This window comes from Saccopteryx bilineata, chromosome X (genome assembly GCF_036850765.1).
Source record: "Saccopteryx bilineata isolate mSacBil1 chromosome X, mSacBil1_pri_phased_curated, whole genome shotgun sequence".
Taxonomy (NCBI): domain Eukaryota; kingdom Metazoa; phylum Chordata; class Mammalia; order Chiroptera; family Emballonuridae; genus Saccopteryx; species Saccopteryx bilineata.
Genome location: NC_089502.1, coordinates 114,212,329 through 114,229,878, shown reverse-complemented (window position 1 = coordinate 114,229,878; position 17,550 = coordinate 114,212,329). Strand labels below are relative to the sequence as shown.

General features: G+C 38.8%; 1 protein-coding gene across 2 annotated transcripts in view; it reads left to right on the top strand.

Annotated features, from left to right (window-relative positions):
- PRRG1 (proline rich and Gla domain 1) overlaps nucleotides 1–17,550 on the top strand; it is a 123,175-nt gene that overhangs the window by 37,378 nt on the left and 68,247 nt on the right. For both annotated transcript variants that reach the window (XM_066249837.1, XM_066249838.1), the window contains exon 2: nucleotides 6,036–6,089. In XM_066249837.1, coding sequence (XP_066105934.1) covers nucleotides 6,080–6,089 — 10 coding nt within the window. In that variant the 5' untranslated portion in view covers nucleotides 6,036–6,079. The remainder of the gene's footprint in view (nucleotides 1–6,035; nucleotides 6,090–17,550) is intronic.

The following is a 17,550-nucleotide window of genomic DNA, read 5'->3' as shown; positions in this document are numbered from 1 at the left end:
GACATTTGTACCTTTTCCCACCTTCACCCGTTCCCCCCACATCTGGCAACCGCTAGTCTAGTCTTTGGTGATTATGAATTTGTTTGTTTGTTTTTTTAGATTCTGCATGTAAATGCGATCATACAGTATTTGTCCTCTTAATGTTTGACTTTTTTCACTTAGTATAGTGCCCTCAAGATTCATCTATTTGATCACAAATGACAGAATTTCCTTTTTTATGGCTGAGTAATATTCAAATGTGTGGCTGTGTATACATGTATATAGTATATGTGTGTGTGATATGTATGTGTGTGTGCACATATATATATCTTTAGGTGTTTCTATGTCTTGACAATAGTCAAACAATGCTACAATGAACATAGTAGTACAGAAATCTCTTCCCGATAGTCACTTTATTTCTTTCAGGTATATTCCCAAAGTGGAATAGTTAGATCATATGCTAGTACTATTTTTTAATTTTCTGAGGGAACTTCCATACTGTTTTTCATAGTGGCTATACCAGGTTACATTTCCACAAACAGAGCACAAGGATTCCCCTTTCTCTGCATCCTCGCTAAAATTTGTTATGTCTTCTCATTGTGATAATAGACATCCTAACAGATATGAGGTGATACATCATTGTAGTTTTCATTTGTATTTCCTTGATGCAAATCAGGTGATGTTGAGCCCCTTTTTATGTACCGCTTGGCCCTTTTATGTCCTCTTTTAAAAAATGTCTACTAAAGCCTGACCAGGTGGTGACACAGTGGGTAGAACATTGAATTGGGATGCAGAGGACACAGGTTTGAAACTCCTAAGTTGCCAGCTTGAGTGTGAGGTCGCTGGCTTGAGCCCAAGGTCACTGGATTGAGCAAGGGGTCACTCACTCTGCTGTAGCCCCCAGTCAAGGCACATATGAAAAAGCAATCAATGAACAACTAAAGGTGCTGCAATGAAGAATTGATGCTTCTCATCTCTCTCCCTTCCTGTCTGTCTGCCTGTCCCTAACTGTCCCTCTCTCTGTCTTTCTGTCTCTGTCACACACACACAAAAAATGTCTACTCAAGTCCATTGCCTATTTTTAAATTTGGTTAGTTGTTTTTTTACTATTTAGTGTAATAATTGCATTGTATATTTTGGATATTAATCCCTTATCAGATATGTAGTTTGCAAATATACTTTCCCATTCCTTCAACTGTTGATTATCTTTAGCTATGCAGAAACCTTTTAGTGTGATATTGTCTCATTTATTTATTTGTGCTTTTGTTGCTTGTGTTTTTGTTGTCATATTCATTTCCAAGACCAATATCAAGGAGCTTTCCTCTTTGTTTCCTTTTGGAGTTTTATGTTTGTAATCCATTTTGAGTTAATTTTTGTCAATATTTTAAGGTAGGGGTTCAGTTTTATTATTTTACATATGGTATCTAGTTTTCCCAAGGGCATTTATTGAAAAGACTATTTTATCCCCATTGAGGTTCCTTGCCACCCTTGTCAAATATTAATTGAATTTATATGCATGGGTTTATTTCTGGGTCCTGGATACTGTTCCTTTGATCTATTTACCATATTCCCCTCTGTATAAGAAACTCCTATGTATAAGAACACCTTAATTTTGGGGCCCGAAATTTGAAAAAGGTATTACGTAAAGTTATTGAACTCAAGTTTTATTCATCATAAAATTCACACAACTCCTCATCACTGTCAAATGCAAGTAAAAAAATCTACAACCACTGTATAAGACGCATCCAGTTTTTAGACCCCAAATTTTTTGAAAAAAAAAGTGCATCTTCTACACAGGGAAATATGGTATCCATTTTTATGCCTTGAAGTATAAAGTTAGGTTATTTCTTTGTGACCTTCCTTTTTTCTTGAAAGTTTATTGCTGTAAAATTTCCTCTTAGAACTGCTTTTACTGCATGCCATTTGTTTATCTTGAGTTTTTATTTTTGTATGTCTTAAAATATATTTTTATTTCTTTTTTGGTCCATTAGTTGGTCAGGAATGTCTCAATTTTCATATTTTTAGAGAATTTTCAGCTTTCCTCTCATTATTGATTTCTAGTTTGTACCATCATGGTTTTAAAATATATCCAATATAATTTTATCCTTTTGAATTTGTTGTGACCTACTAGATAATCTATCTTAGAAAAGCTTCCAAGTGAGCTTGAAAAGAATGTGTACTGTGCTGTTGTTGAATGGAATGTTCTGTGTGCGTCTGTTCTGTCCATATTATTTATAGTGTTGCTTAAATCTGCAATTTCCTGACTGATTCTCTATCTGGATGATATATCCATTATTGAGAGTCTATTTGGATGATCATTGTTGAGAGTGGGGTATTAAAGTCCCCAACTATTACTGTATTGCTGTTTATTTCTCTTTTAGCTGTGTTAGTATTCTATATATTTTGGTGCACCAAAATTGTGCATATTTACAGTTATATCTTTTTGATGAATTGATTGACCCATTTTTATTATATCATATATAGGCCTTCTTTGTCTTTTTTGACCATTATTAACTTAAAATCTGTCTTGTCTGATATAAGTATAGCTATTTCTGCTTTTTTTGGTTACTATTTCCTTGTTATATCTGTTTTCATCCTTTTACTTCATTCTATATGTATACTTGTTTTTGATTTTTGGAGAGAGAGGGGAGGAAGAAAGAGAGGAAGTGAGAAAGAGGAGGGAGAAATATGTGTCTTGACTGGGCAAGCCCAGGGATTCCAACTGGCCACCTCAGCATTCCAGGCCAATGTGTTATCCACTGCGCCACCACAGGTCAGGCCTGTAACTATCCTTAAAGCTAAAGTGAATCTCTTGTAGGCAGCATGTCCTTTGGATTTTGTTTTTTATTCATTCAGTCATGCTTTCTTTTGATTGAAGAATTTAATCCATTTATGTTTAAAGTAATTATTGATGAGTAATCACTTACAGTTGTCATTTTGTTCTGTTGAATTCTTCAGTCACTATATTCTTTATCTCTGAGATTTTGGTGTCTTTTTTTTTTCCTCTTTTTTTTTTTTTTTGTATTTTTCTGAAGCTGGAAACGGGGAGAGACAGTCAGACAGACTCCCACATGTGCCCGACCGGGATCCACCCAGCACGCCCACTAGGGGCGACGCTCTGCCCACCAGGGGGCGACGCTCTGCCCCTCCGGGGCGTCGCTCTGCCACTACCAGAGCCACTCTAGTGCCTGGGGCAGAGGCCAAGGAGCCATCCCCAGCGCCCGGGCCATCTTTGCTCCAATGGAGCCTTGGCTGTGGGAGGGGAAGAGAGAGACAGAGAGAAAGGAGGGGGGATGGAGAAGCAAATGAGCGCTTCTCCTATGTGCCCTGGCCGGGAATCGAACCCAGGTCCCCCGCACGCCAGGCCAACGCTCTACCGCTGAGCCAACTGGCCAGGGCCGGTGTGTCTTTTTTTAAAGTTTCTATTTCACTGTTGAACTTCTAGTTTAGTTCATGTATCATTTTCCTTATTTTGTTTAGATGTCTGTTTCTTAGTTCCCTGAAATTCTTTAAGAGGATTATTTTGAATTCCTTTTCAGATAGTTCTCCATTTCTTTATGGCCAATTGTTGAAGCTTTATTAGTTTATTTTGGTGGTGTAATATTTACCTGTTTCTTTGTATTCCTTGATTCCTTGCATTGGTATTTGTGCATTTAAGTGTATTCCTCATAAAGACTTTACATATTAACAAGTCACTACAGCTTAGGGGTACTAAATAGGTCATTTGCTAGCTTCCATAGGCATTCATGGTTTGTTATTGGGTTCTGTATTTGTGTGAAACCACTGCTGGTGCTCTGAGGTTGAAGGGATGCCTGTGGCTGGGTTCTGGAACTGGGTGAGCCATATTCAAGCAGGACCACTGGGAAAATATATACCCGTTTGAGTAGGGCTACTGGTTGTGCTCTGTAAGTCAGGTAGGTCCACTAGCTGATCTCTGAAATAACTTCTGGTTGGGTAAAGTCCCAGGCCAGTGTTCACTGGCAGGATGGTACCCGTGGTTTAACTTCACAATTGGGCAGGGCTGTGCTCTGCAGTCAACCTGATTGTGTAGGATCTCAGACAGTGTTCCATAATGAGATGGTGCCAGTGCCTGGACTCTGTGTTTGAAGTGGGGCTTCTGTCAGGATTTAGTAGTCTGATGTGGTCTCAGGCTGTGATCAGGCAGGGCAACAGACTATACTCTGAAGTTGAATGGGGCTCTATGCTGGCCTTTTTGTTCACCTAAGCTGTTGTCTGTGCTGATATACAAGATCACTGCCTGGCCTTTTCTGTTGGCTGGGGCAAGATGTTATGCTCCTGATTGGACAGGGTTCCTGGCTGGCCTTCCTGCCTGGGCAAAGCCATAAGTCATGTTCAGCAATTGGTCAGGGTTATAGGCTGGCCCCCTCTGCTTATTAGGGTTGTAGACTGGGCTCTCTGGCTGTGTGTACTGTATCCTGGGCTCCTATGTTGAACAAGTTTACTGTTTGGACTCTCTGGTTAAGCAGGGCCAGAGGCTATGATTAATGTTCGGGTGGGGCTGATAGTTCGTCTCCCCAAGCAAGCAGGGCTCTACCATGGGGCTTCATGGTTGTTTTAATTCTCTGTCCAGGACTTCTGGGTAGGCAGAACTGGAAGCTATGCTCAGCACTTGGGTGGGGCTTGGAATTTGCTTCCTTTCCTGAGCAGGGTAGTAGAACAGGCTCCACTGCCCATATGGCCTACTGAATAGAGATCCAGATCAGATAGAACCGCCCATTTAGCTTCCTAGCCAGAGGGGTCACTAGCTCAGCTCTGCAGATGGCCAGAGCTTCTGGCTGGGATCTTTGCTCAGCACTGCTGCAAGCAGGGATGCTGTCTGCTAAGACCTAAGCACTGTTTGCTATAACCCACAGTCCTTATCCACCTCTATCAAAGCCCTACAGATTCCTTCAGTGACTAATATGAGGCAAGACCTGAGTAGGCCTTCTGGGAAATGTCTCACGTGCTGGGAGAGTTGGACATACACCTCAGGCTCTCTTTTCCAACTTTAGAAACCACAGGCTTGGGGTGCCTTCTTGGTGTGGCACTGTGTCAATGTGGTCAGAGTGTATGTATTCTTCTTACCCTTCTAGTGTGGGCTTTTCACAGTGTTTTATTTTTTGTTTGTTTGGTTTTTCCTATGGATAGTTGCTAGCTGGTCTTCCTGTGTGAGGGACTAAAGTTGGCTTATGAAGAACACCTATGTTGCCATCTTGATAACATCACTTTCCCCTATGTGCTTAGCTTTAAGTAAGTTATGCATTCCTTAATGGACTGGTAGATTATGTGTTATAATTTTGCCTCTCTGATACTTAGCTCCGTATTGGAAATGTTGCAGGTGAACAATAAATGTGTGGTGATTCTATGATTGAAACCTGTAAGTAAATGAAGAATTGTGGAATGAAATAGCTTCTGCATAGGTATTTTAATCTGTTAAAAGCAGAATTGCTGCTCCTTCATGCATACTTGCCTTTGCAATATGTTTCTTTTTTTTTCCTCCAAAGTTTTTGTTGTCAGTAGTTCGTGGTTATTGATTCATACTGTTTATGGATAATAACTCTGTGGGCTGCTTTACCTCCGAGATTATTTGATTAGAGGCACTGCTGTTTGACACCATTCAGGAAAATGTTACAGTATAAAGGGTATTGGATTTGTCACAGAATGACATTGAAGAGAAGCCAGGGATAGGCAAACTAATAACACGATAACCTGTTTATTAAAATTAGGCCTTTTGGCATTTTCCCCACCATTTTTATTGATAACACTTCCTTCTCCTAAGAGATAATCATGTGACCAATTGGATGAGTTTTATTTAGCAAGGGAAGAAACTAATGCCACATAAACAAGGTCATAGTAAGTTTATATAGACCTTATGCTTCCAGAATACTTTATTTCTGTACTGTGAAGTATGATATCTGTTTGTGATGGAGAAAATGTCTATGTAAAGGGGCAAGATTAGAATGCACTGAAATGAAATGGTATATATACCTCATCAGCTTAAAGGAACACATTTGATATTGTGACTCAGCCTCTGTGTATGTGCTGTGTTTTTACAGGGGGGAATCATCATCCAGAGACCTCCTGGAGACCACAAGAAAACATGGGGAGGAGTAAGTTTCTCTTCACTTTTAAATAATTTAGACTCTCTCCATATTAATCCACTGTATCCAGGAAATTAGATTTGCAACTCATAGGTTTTTTTGTGGACACCTAAATTGTATTTCTGTTTAGTGTTAGAAAGTTTGTGTCTGAAGCAGGGCTAGGCAGAGAAAGACCAACAGATCACATGTTGCTCACTGGCAAGGGTCTTCTTTTTTCTTCTGCTCTTTTCTGGACATCTCCCATTACAAGGGGAGAAGGCTCAAACTTGGTACAGTACTATATAGAACTGCCCTAATCCCAGGTTCTTTACAACTCTTAACAAAATTACCCATATGTGCCCAGTGGCTTCTAAGTCTTATTGATAATAATATAAACAACAAAAATGATTCTACTATACAACCAATTACAGTGTTAAAATTTTTATCTGTGAAGTTTATTTATAAATGGTTTCAATTTCACCTAAAATTTGAACCCTGGTATTAAGAACCATTAGATAGCGTGACTAGGTGGTGGTGCAGTGGATAGAGAATCGGACCGGGATGTGGAGGACCCAGGTTCAAGACCTTAAGGTAGCCAGCTTGAGTGTGGGCTCATCTGGTTTGAGCAAGGCTCACCAGCTTGAGCCCAAGGTTGCTGGCTCGAGCAATGGGTCACTTGGTCTGTTGTAGCCCCCCGGTTAAGGCACATATGAGAAATCAATCAATGAACAACTAAGATATCACAACGAAAAACTAATGATTGATGTTTCTCATCTCTCTCCCTTCCTGTCTGTCTGTCCCTCTCTCTTTCTCTGTCTCTGCCACACACACACATGAACCATTAGATCAACGGTTCTCAACCTGTGGGTCATGACCCCGGCGGGGTCGAACGACCAAAACACAGGGGTCGCCTAAAGCCATCGGAAAATACATATTTATTATACAATACATTTTTAAATAAAATATGTATTCCTGATGGCTTTAGGCGACCCCTGTGTTTTGGTCCTTGGACCTCCGCTGGTGTCTTGACCCACAGGTTGAGAACCACTGCATTAGATGAATTCCTTTTGTTTATTTTTCCTTTCTCATAAGCTATATTTATGGCAAGTGACTAATAGATAAATTTAAGGTCATTTTGTTTTTATGCTAATATGAACCAGACACTGGTGACTTCATAAATAATCCTAATCAATGTAGACTATCAAATCAGATACTAGAAAGGACCTCACAGGGAGAATTGGTGTTGTGTGAGCGTAGTAAGAAGAGAACTGGACATGGAGAATCAGAAGTCTGAATTCAAGTTCTACCACTACTACCTTGACTAAATCCTAGAGCTCCCTTAAACTTGTTTATTCATATTTGAGGTGGGATTAATACATTCTATACTTTTAGCCTCAGGAAGTTGAGGTTGCATAACATGATAATATATAGGGAAAGAATGTTCAGAACTGTAAAAAGCACAATGGAAGAATGCAGTGGTATTTGCTCATTTCTATCCTTATTGAATAAGTATATCTTTATTTTGTCTTTTAATAGTTAAAAATGAAGTTATGGGATCAGCAGGGCTGACTGGAGTTGTGCAAATGACAGAGAATGCCTCCTTATGTTTTGTGCTCTAGGCACTTTTTTTGCCCCATCTTAGTATGGGCCCTGGTAAGCACTGGATTAATCATAGGAAAAGATCTTTGTACACCTGTAGTCAGATTTTGGCTGTTTTTTTCCCCCCCAGATGTTTCCTTGGAGATTTATTAACCCCAGTGATTCTGGTTCTTTCCAAAACATCTCAAAAGATACCAATCTCTGAAATTAAAAAAATGCATATATTAAAAAAAAAACTTGTTAAAATATTGAGACTAATTCATGCCATGTCCTAACCACACAAGTCAGCTGTTTGCAGAAGCTTCCAGAGTACTCACTATGGTTTGATCCTCACCTAATCTCAAGTTTCAGGTAGATTTCAAGAAAAGAACAACACTGAGACAGGACAACACATTCCTTTTTGTTTCCTCTCTTGCTTTTCAGAATAATCATCAGGTTTATTAGCAAGGAGATCATTAGATGCTTCCTTTAAAAGGTACCTCAGTATTTGTTTAAATGGTAGCACAACAGGGCATGGTAATATAATCTGCAAGATGGGTGTGCTTCCAACCTACAGATGCGATAAGGGAAGTGCTTCAAAAAATGCTACTTTTACAGACAAACAGAAGCTTGTAATATGGTCAACTGTTTGTCTTAAAGGGACCACTTTAAATCATCCTTAACATCCTGAATCTCAAAGGTTCTATCTTTTACTCTCCAAATTTTACTTCATTAGCCTGATTATACTTGTTAATTGCTGAAGCTATTAGTGAAAAAAATGTTACTGTGCCCTCCTTATTTCTTTTTCTTTTCTGGCAATGTACAATGACATTCTTACTGAATTTGTTAAAGCTTCTCACAAACATAGCTCAATGTGTCATATAAAGGGAGCAGGAAAATAACACAACATGGCACAAGCCTCATTAATTAAGGAGTCACAAAAGCAACAGCTGGAAAACTGGACAGTGTAGGTGAAAAATTAAAATTGAGGTGACTTTTTTTTGTGTATTCTTTGATAACTGGATGAAGAAAATATAAATATGTGTTAGATGAGTTATTTATTTATGTGACATGAATAATTAAAAACAAGGTCTTAAAAATGGTGGGAGGGTTGGAATGAGAACGGACTTGTATATTTAATTTCTTATTGTGCCACCATCAGTGTCCATTGTATGTGGCACTGAAATCCCATTTACTAAGCTAAGGCTTAATATTTAGGATTCTTAAGAAATTAAATTACTTTGACATTAACAAGTATCTGTAGAGCACATTATATAGATATTTCTTCTACATTATTTTATTTGAGTTGTATGAAAACCCTGTGATATATATAGGGACTATTCTATTTATATTCTTTATTATAAAACTAAGGTTTGTGAGAGAAATTCTTATGCAAAGTCAATAGCCTATAAATGGGGAGCTCAAATGCAAACCTAGGTCACCTTATGTAATATCTAATTTTTATTTTCTTCCAATAAACCATGTTTTGAATACTCTTATCGATAGTAGTATATAAAAGTAGATTGAGGGCTTCTGGTCAAGATGGCAGCATAGATAAACACAGTACTCACCTCCTCACACAACTACATCAAAATTACAACTAAACTACAGAACAACCATAATTCAGAACTGCCTGAAATCTGGATGAATGGAATTTCTATAACTAGGGAATTAAAAAAGAAGCCACATTAAGACTGGAAAGGAGGGCGGAAACACCAAATGGGCTGGTCCCACACCCATCTGTGGAACCTTAAAATTGGAAGAGTTACCTCAAATGCAAGGTTCCACCTGAGGAGTGCAGAGTCCCAGCCCAGATTTCCAATGCCAGAAAGAAGAGTCCCCATAACTTTTGGCAGTAAAAATCAGCGGGATTGTGGCTGAGTGAGATGGAGAGGTGTGAGAGTCCCAGATAGCTCCTCTTAAAGGACCTGTGCATGGATATACAGTACTCAGATTCACTTCCTCTGAGCTCCAGTGCTGTGACAGCAGCTTGAAAGGTGCCAGGGAAATACAGGGAGGGATTGGATTGCTGGACATCAAGGCAAGAGCTGTGGGAGCAGGTAGCTTTCTCTCAGACAACAGAGCTGGCAGGCAGGTGCCATAGCTGAGTTTCCATCAACCTGGCTCACACTATTTGACCCACTCAGGTGATTCCCTGAGATCCTGTCTCACCCAACTTGTGAGTCCACCTAAGGCACTTCCAGTGGCTTTTCTATTCAAATGGTATGTCTTTGCTCATGCATTGGACTTTGCTAAAATCTCAACCAAACAGCATCTGGCCTCTTCATACCCCTTGCCTCCTGCTAAGTGGCCTCAGGCCTGACAGTAGCGGCAGCCAACCTTGTTCACAACTTGGACTCTCTTGGGAACCTCTAAGCTCACCACAACTAGCAGCCATCTACACTTCACTCTGTAGCTCATGCCAGGTGGTCCCAGGCAGGGCATAGGCAGTGACTGACTTTGCACTTCCTGGCAGGTGCTAGAGTCAGTGCACCCAGTAGACAACTTCAGACCAAGCTGGATTATAGCCCTACTACCTCCATGAGCCACCCATTCAAGGGGTAGACTCAGTGAGCATCAGAGCCCCAAGCAGCAAGTCCTGCTCCGTAGGATCAACTCCTGTACAACAGTTCCTCTGCTGTAGTCACTACCAGTCCTCAAAGCTCATCAGCCTGGAGGTCAGTTCCTCCCAGTGACACCAACAACTAATAAGGCTGCTCAACTGCAAGACAGTGCACACAGCCCACACAGGGGCACACCTAGAGTACCCAGTTTGAGTGACTGGGGAGGCTGTGCTGCTGGGCCCTATAGAACAGCTACTACATAGGTCCACTCGAGTCCAGGACACACAAACACACAGGGAAGGAGCTGAGCAGTGAAGACAAACGCCTCGAATGAAAGAACAGGAGAAATCTACAGAAAAAGAACTAAACAAAATGGATGCAGGCATACTACTAGATAACAGAGTTCAAAACACTGGTTGTAAGGATGCTCAAGGCACTTAATAAGAACTTCAGCAAAGAAAGAATAAGCATGAAAAAGAACATGGAAAACATAAAGTACTATTCATAAATTAGGGATTCACTAACTGAAATGAATAATAATTTATAAGGAATCAAAAATAAAGTAGATCAAATCTGTGATATATAAGATAAGGAAGCAAAACACACCCAATCAAAATGGCAAAAAGAAAAAAGAATCCAAATAAATGAAAATAGTATAAGGCAGTGTTTTTTATTATTATTAATTTTAATGGGGTGACATTAATAAATCAGGGTACATATGTTCAGAGAAAACATGTCCAGGATATTTTGACATTTAATTATGTTGCATACCCATCACCCAAAGTCAAATTGTCTTCCGTCACCTTCTATCTGGTTTTCTTTTTACATTTGAGAAACTGTGACCTACCTTGCTGGAAATGGAAATGCACAACAAATAAAGTTTTGTCTTATAAGTTAGTGCTTGATTTCCAGGCTTCATATTTACTGTGCATTGAAGACTACCTAAGTTTGTCTGAATGCTTTTTGTCTATTGTGCATGATTTTTAAATGCTCTGCACAGCACAAATGTTATTTGAACAAGCCTACAATTTCCAGAGATATCTAAGACAACTTCAGTAGTATTTTCATCACTGATACAGGCTGATTAGTGTCAATCACCTTGAGTATAAGCTAATTTTTACTAAGATTATTGGATCTATTATTTTCATACAACATCAGGATGGTTAACTCTTTTGTGGACAGGCACTGGTCCATGGACTGGCAGTTGAACAACATTGGTGTAAGGAGCCTATGGGATAATTTCAGGCATACCAATAATTGTATCATGGTGGTGCCAGAAGGAGAAGAGAGAGAGAAAGAAATTGAAAACCTATTTGAAAAGTATTGACAGAAAACTTCCCTAACTTGGTGAAGGAAATCGACATACAAGTCCAGGGAGCACAGACAGTCCCAAACAAGATGAACCCAAAGAGGCCTACATCAAGACACATCGTAATTCAAATGCAAAAGGTTAAAGACAGAATTTTAAAAGCAGCAAGAGAAAAACAGTTACAGAAGTCCCTCATCTATTGCAAGGGTTAGGTTCTAGAAACCCCCCCACCCCGATATGCAAACATCCACAAAGTAGTACCTTATATTTATATATATTTTTTATTTATATATATTTTAAGGCTTTATAAACCCTCCCCACACTCTTATAAACCTTTCCCACACTTTTATAAACACTTCCTATGCTCTTAAACACCTTCTGTACTCTTAAACTTATGTAATTGTAACAACATATAAAATTATACTACAACTTGAATGATGAAGATGATGATGAATTAGCTATGCAGTACTGATGATGATGAAGGTGATGACGATGACATGAATGTACTGCATAGCCAAAAAGAGCATTACAGCTCATCTACCATATGCTAAGTATTTTATTTTGATTTAATATTTTTTTAATTAATATTTTTATTTTCAATTTTTAGGCTAGAAAATGTTTATTTTACTGCAAAAATATTTAAAATAATATATAAAAGTACCTATACACCACAAAATCTCATGATATAGCAAAAAAAAATCCAAAATTAGATATATACAATTTAAAAATCTGCGATATTGTGAGACTGCAAAAAGCGAACTGCGATATGGTGAAGGATAACTGTAGTTATTTAGAAGGGAGCTCCCATTAGACTGTCAGCTGACTTCTGAAAAGAAACTTTGCAAGCCAAAAGGGAGTGGCAAGAAATAATTCAAAGTGATAAAAAGCAAGGACCTACAACCAAGATTACTCTACCCAGCAAAGCTATCACTTAGAGTCAAAGGACTTAAAAAGAGCTTCTGAGACAAAGAAAAGCTAAAGGAGTTCATCACACCAAGCCAGTACTGTATGAAATGTTAAAGGGTCTTCTTAAAGAAGAATAAAAAAAATAAAGATAAAAAATACAAATATAAAATGGCAATAAATACATATCTATCAAGAATTGAATCTAAAAAAACAAAATAAGCAAACAAGCAGAACAGAAACAGAATTATAGGTTAAGAGAACATTTTGATGGTTGCTAGAGAGGAAGGGTTTTGTGTGGCAAAGGTAAAGAGATTAAGGGTTTTGTGTGGCAAAGGTAAAGAGATTAAGAAGTAGAAATTGGTCACAGAATAGTTATGGGGATGGATGTAAAGTACAGCATAGGGAAAATAGTAACATTCTAATAACTGTGTATGGTGTCAGATGGGTATGAAAGTATCAGGGCATTCACTTAGTAAGTTATATAATGTCTAATCACTAGGTGTACACCTAAAACTAATATAATATTGTATGTCAACTGTAATTGAAAAATTAAAATAGTTTTAAAAAAGTAAAAGTATAGCTAGTGCTCGACTTATGACCACAATTGGTTCCGACAGACCGGTTGTAACATGATTTGGTCATTAGTTGAGTAGGCTGTGTACAGTACTGTGAAATGATGTTATAAAAATCTTTGTCATATTTTTTTCATAATTTTCTTTCATTATTGTTATATATCATAATTTTTTGTTCATTTTATGCCATTTGTATCAGCTCTACACCGTTTTGTTTCTTATTTTTACATTCATCAAGTTTAAGTAAAACACTGCATTACCAGTACAACTGGTTTAATATTTGCAAAGACAATTTCCTCTTGGTAGACATCTTGGGAGGGGTTTGATGAAAAATATCCAAGACACGAAACATAAATTGCTGTACTGAGTCTGGGATAACAGTTGAAATGGTGCATGCAGAGATGGTAGTGCTGCCGGAAGCTGGTCCGCACTGTCGTACGCCCAGCTGGGCAACGCTTGCACTGCCAGACACGTAGCAATAGTGGCTAGCCATTGTGGTTGTAAAGTCGAATGGTCGTTAAGTTGCATAGGTCGTAAGTTGATCAATATTTGTTTATTAAAGATTTAGGAGCTATCTGTTGCTGTGAAAGATGTGGAAAAATATTTTCTAAGATATTGGCTCTGGCTGGTTTACTCAGTGGATAGAGCATTGGCCTGGTGTATGGACGTCCTAGGTTCGATTTCTTGTTAGGATACACAAGAGAAGTGACCATCTGCTTCTTTCCCCCTTCCTCTCCCACTTCTTTCCCTCTTCCCCTCCACAGTCAGTGGCTCATTTGGTTTGAGCATTATCCCGGGCACTGAGGATAGCTTGGTTGGTTTGAGTGTCAGCCTTAGGCACTGAAAATAGCTTTGTTTGATTCCAGCATCAACCCAAGACATGTTGCCAGGTGAATCCCGGTTGGGGCTCATGCATGAGTGTGTCTCACTATCTTCCCTCTTCTCACTTAAAAAAAAAGATATATGATTATATTCAAATATTTCTTATAGCATAGGGCAGGGGTCCCCAAACTACGGCCCGCGGGCCACATGCGGCCCCCTGAGGCCATTTATCTGGCCCCCTGCCACACTTCCAGAAGGGGCACCTCTTTCATTGGTGGTCAGTGAGAGGAGCACATTGACCATCTCATTAGCCAAAAGCAGGCCCATAGTTCCCATTGAAATACTGGTCAGTTTGTTGATTTAAATTTGCTTGTTCTTTATTTTAAATATTGTATTCCCGTTTTGTTTTTTTACTTTAAAATAAGATATGTGCAGTGTGTATAGGGATTTGCCCATAGTTTTTTTATAGTCCGGCCCTCCGATGGTATGAGGAACAGTGAACTGGCCCCCTGTGTAAAAAGTTTGGGGACCCCTGGCATAGGGACTGAACAGGTAGACAAAGAGGAATGGCTTAGCAGTCATCACCATTTATGGTAACAGCTAAAACACATGTATAACAGATAGTAGATTACCTCAAATATCAAAAGTCTTAGAGCAGTGGGGGTCCATGGCTGCAAAGGCAGTAGCAGTGATTAGCAATTAGTTACCAAAGTAAAGAACAAGATAATTCAACTCAGAAGCTTGCTGTACACAACTCACAATGGAAGGTGCTAAAGTAAGGGGCCTAAGACACTTACTTAACTTGTGAAAGTCACCCTTCTTCATCAATAGGTTTTTATCTTTGTGGTTTTTCTTAACACAAAGAATATCATCATGGAACATTAAACTAATAGACAACAAGGAGTGATGCTGTTTCAAAAAAGAACATGCATAGAAATTATGAGTAAGATTTTAGTAGAGAGTTAACATTTTCACAAAGAGAATGTGAGGATTTTACAAATATGTATGTATATACTTGAGTTTTTTTTAATCATCTTCAGATGGAAATTAAAACTTTAGTCTATCTTTTCATCCCCCCAACGCCCGAGCAACTGGTATATTCACGACAAAAAGTTGCTGTAATCCACAAAGCAGTGTCTTTTTTTTTTTTTTTAAGTTTTCTTGCTAAAAAATTTTGGGGTTTTAGTTTTTGTTTCAATATTTGAATAGAATTTGATTTTTAAAATGTATGTGTTTTCCATCTGATTTTTTTCTGTGTCAGAACACACTTCTCTTATTGCATATTCTATTGCTTTATCAGCAAAATGTGGTAATTAATAGCCTAATATGCAGTTATTGATGGCTAGTTTCACTGTCTTTAACTTAATAACACAGCTTCTGGAAGAAATTCATCATGCTGTTTCAATGATATCTAATCATATGATGTTCCTACTCCTTTTTTACAAGAGGAATAATATTTAGCCATGCATCTTCAAAAGAAAGATTAATTTTATATTGCTTTATAGAAAAAAAAGTCTGTAATAGCTGAATGATAGCAAGCTAGCGGGTTTTATTGGTAGAGAATAGTTAAAATAAAAATATGAGGATAACTTAGCAGTTGATCTCAAAGTTAGTTTCCATCTTTATTTTCCATACTTAATGGTGACATGCCCTTGATGGTGTAATATGCATGAACATATAGCCATGCTGTAGCAGTGGTCCCCAAACTTTTTACACAGGGGGCCAGTTCACTGTCCCTCAGACTGTTGGAGGGCCGCCACATACAGTGCTCTTTTCACTGACCACCGATGAAAGAGTGCCCCTTCCGGAAGTGCAGCGGGGGCAGAATAAATGGCCTCAGGGGGCCGCATGCGGCCCACGGGCTGTAGTTTGGGGATGCCTGCTAGAGAAACAGTGGCAGTATTGCCAGGCACAGTCTTTCTTTTTTTATTAAAACATAGCAGCATAATTCCTTTCTGTCCCTGGATGTGCTTGGCTCCTTCAGCCCAAGGAACCTAAACATGTCCTTGCCATTTATCAAGACTTTGTGGAAGGAAAGATGGTTTATAGTTACCAGAGTGAATCTCTAAGCTCTTTGATTCACTGCCAAACTACTGTTCAGTTGAGGCCAATCCTGAACTTAACTCTGAGCATACAGCTCCATATTTTCAAATGGAGAATGAGTATTCACACTGACAAGCCTTTTAAAGTGACTGTCTCATAATGCACTGCCTAATTTTATTTGACAGCTCTGTGGTTTATAGTTCAAGTGAAGGCACACATTTAAAGACAATTATTTCACTTTCTGGCCTATGTTAAATTTTAGAATCTCTTTATTACAGTAGCATGTTCATGCTTCTGCAGTTTAGATGATGTCACCAATTTATTGTAAATCCTTATTTTCGTAATTTTATAGCAGTGATGTAAAATCTGCTTGGGACTGACAACAGCCATTATTTTTTCCTGGCAAGTCTTTCCCACCAGAAAAAAAAAGAAATGAACTAACTCTTTAAGGGTCAGGCTACTTTAAAAAGAATGGCAAACTAATTATGTAATTTGATGCTTTTTGTCTTTGATGCAATCTTCTCTGATTTTTATCTACTTAAGACGGAAATAAATTTAGGCACATACATTTAGAATGACTTCTCAACCTTAGTATTATTAGCATTTTTTTTTCTTAAGTGAGAAGTGGGGAGGCAGAGAGACAGACTCCCACATGCACCCTGACTGGGATCACTCCCTCCAGCAAGCCCCCCTGTGGAGTAGTGCTCTGCCCATCTGGGGCAACCAAGCTATTTTAGTGCCTGAGGCGAGGCCATGGAGCCATCCTGAGCACCCAGAGCCAACTTACTCCAATTGAGCTATGGCTGCAGGAGGGGAAGATAAAGGGTGGAAAAGCAGATAGTTGCTTCTCCTGTGCCCTGACTAGGAATTGAACTGGTGATATCCATACACCTGGCCTATGCTCTACCACGGAGCCAATCCCACTAGGATCTGTACATTTCTTAAATTGAGTCAAAAGTCATCTGGCCTGTGGTGGCACAATGGATAAAGTATCAACCCGGAACTTTGAGGTTGCAGGTTTGAAACCCTTGGGCTTGCCTGTTCAAGGCATATACAGGAAGCAACTACTACCTTCTCTCTCTCTCTCCCTCCCTCCCTCCTTCCCTCCCTCCCTCCCCCGTTCTCTCTCTAAAAATAAATAAATTAAATCTAAATTAAATCACATAACATAAAATTAACCATATTAAAGTGTATAATTAATTTAGTGTCATTTAGTATATTCACAATGCTGTGCAAACATCTAGTTCTGAAACATTTTCATCACCTTCAGAGGAAACCCTGTATCCAGTAAGCAGTCACTATTCTTCCCTCTCCCTAGGCCCTGATAACATGTTGTCTGCTTTCTATCTTTATGCATTTAAATATTCTGAATATTTCAATAAATGCAGTAATGCAACGTGTGACCTTTTGTGTCTGGCTTTATTCATTTAGCATATGTTTTTTAGGTTTATCCGTGTTGTATTAGTACCTTATTTTTTCATGGCTGAGAAATATCCCATTGTATGATTATATTACATTTTGATTATCCATTCATCAGTTAATGGATGTTTAGGTTATATCCACCCTGTGGCTATAGTAAATAGTTCTGCTACAAACACTGATGTACAATTTTGTTTGAATATCTGTTTTCAGTTCTTTGGGATCTACACCTAGGAATAACTGTAGACATTTTGGCCCAGATAATTCTTTGGTTTGGG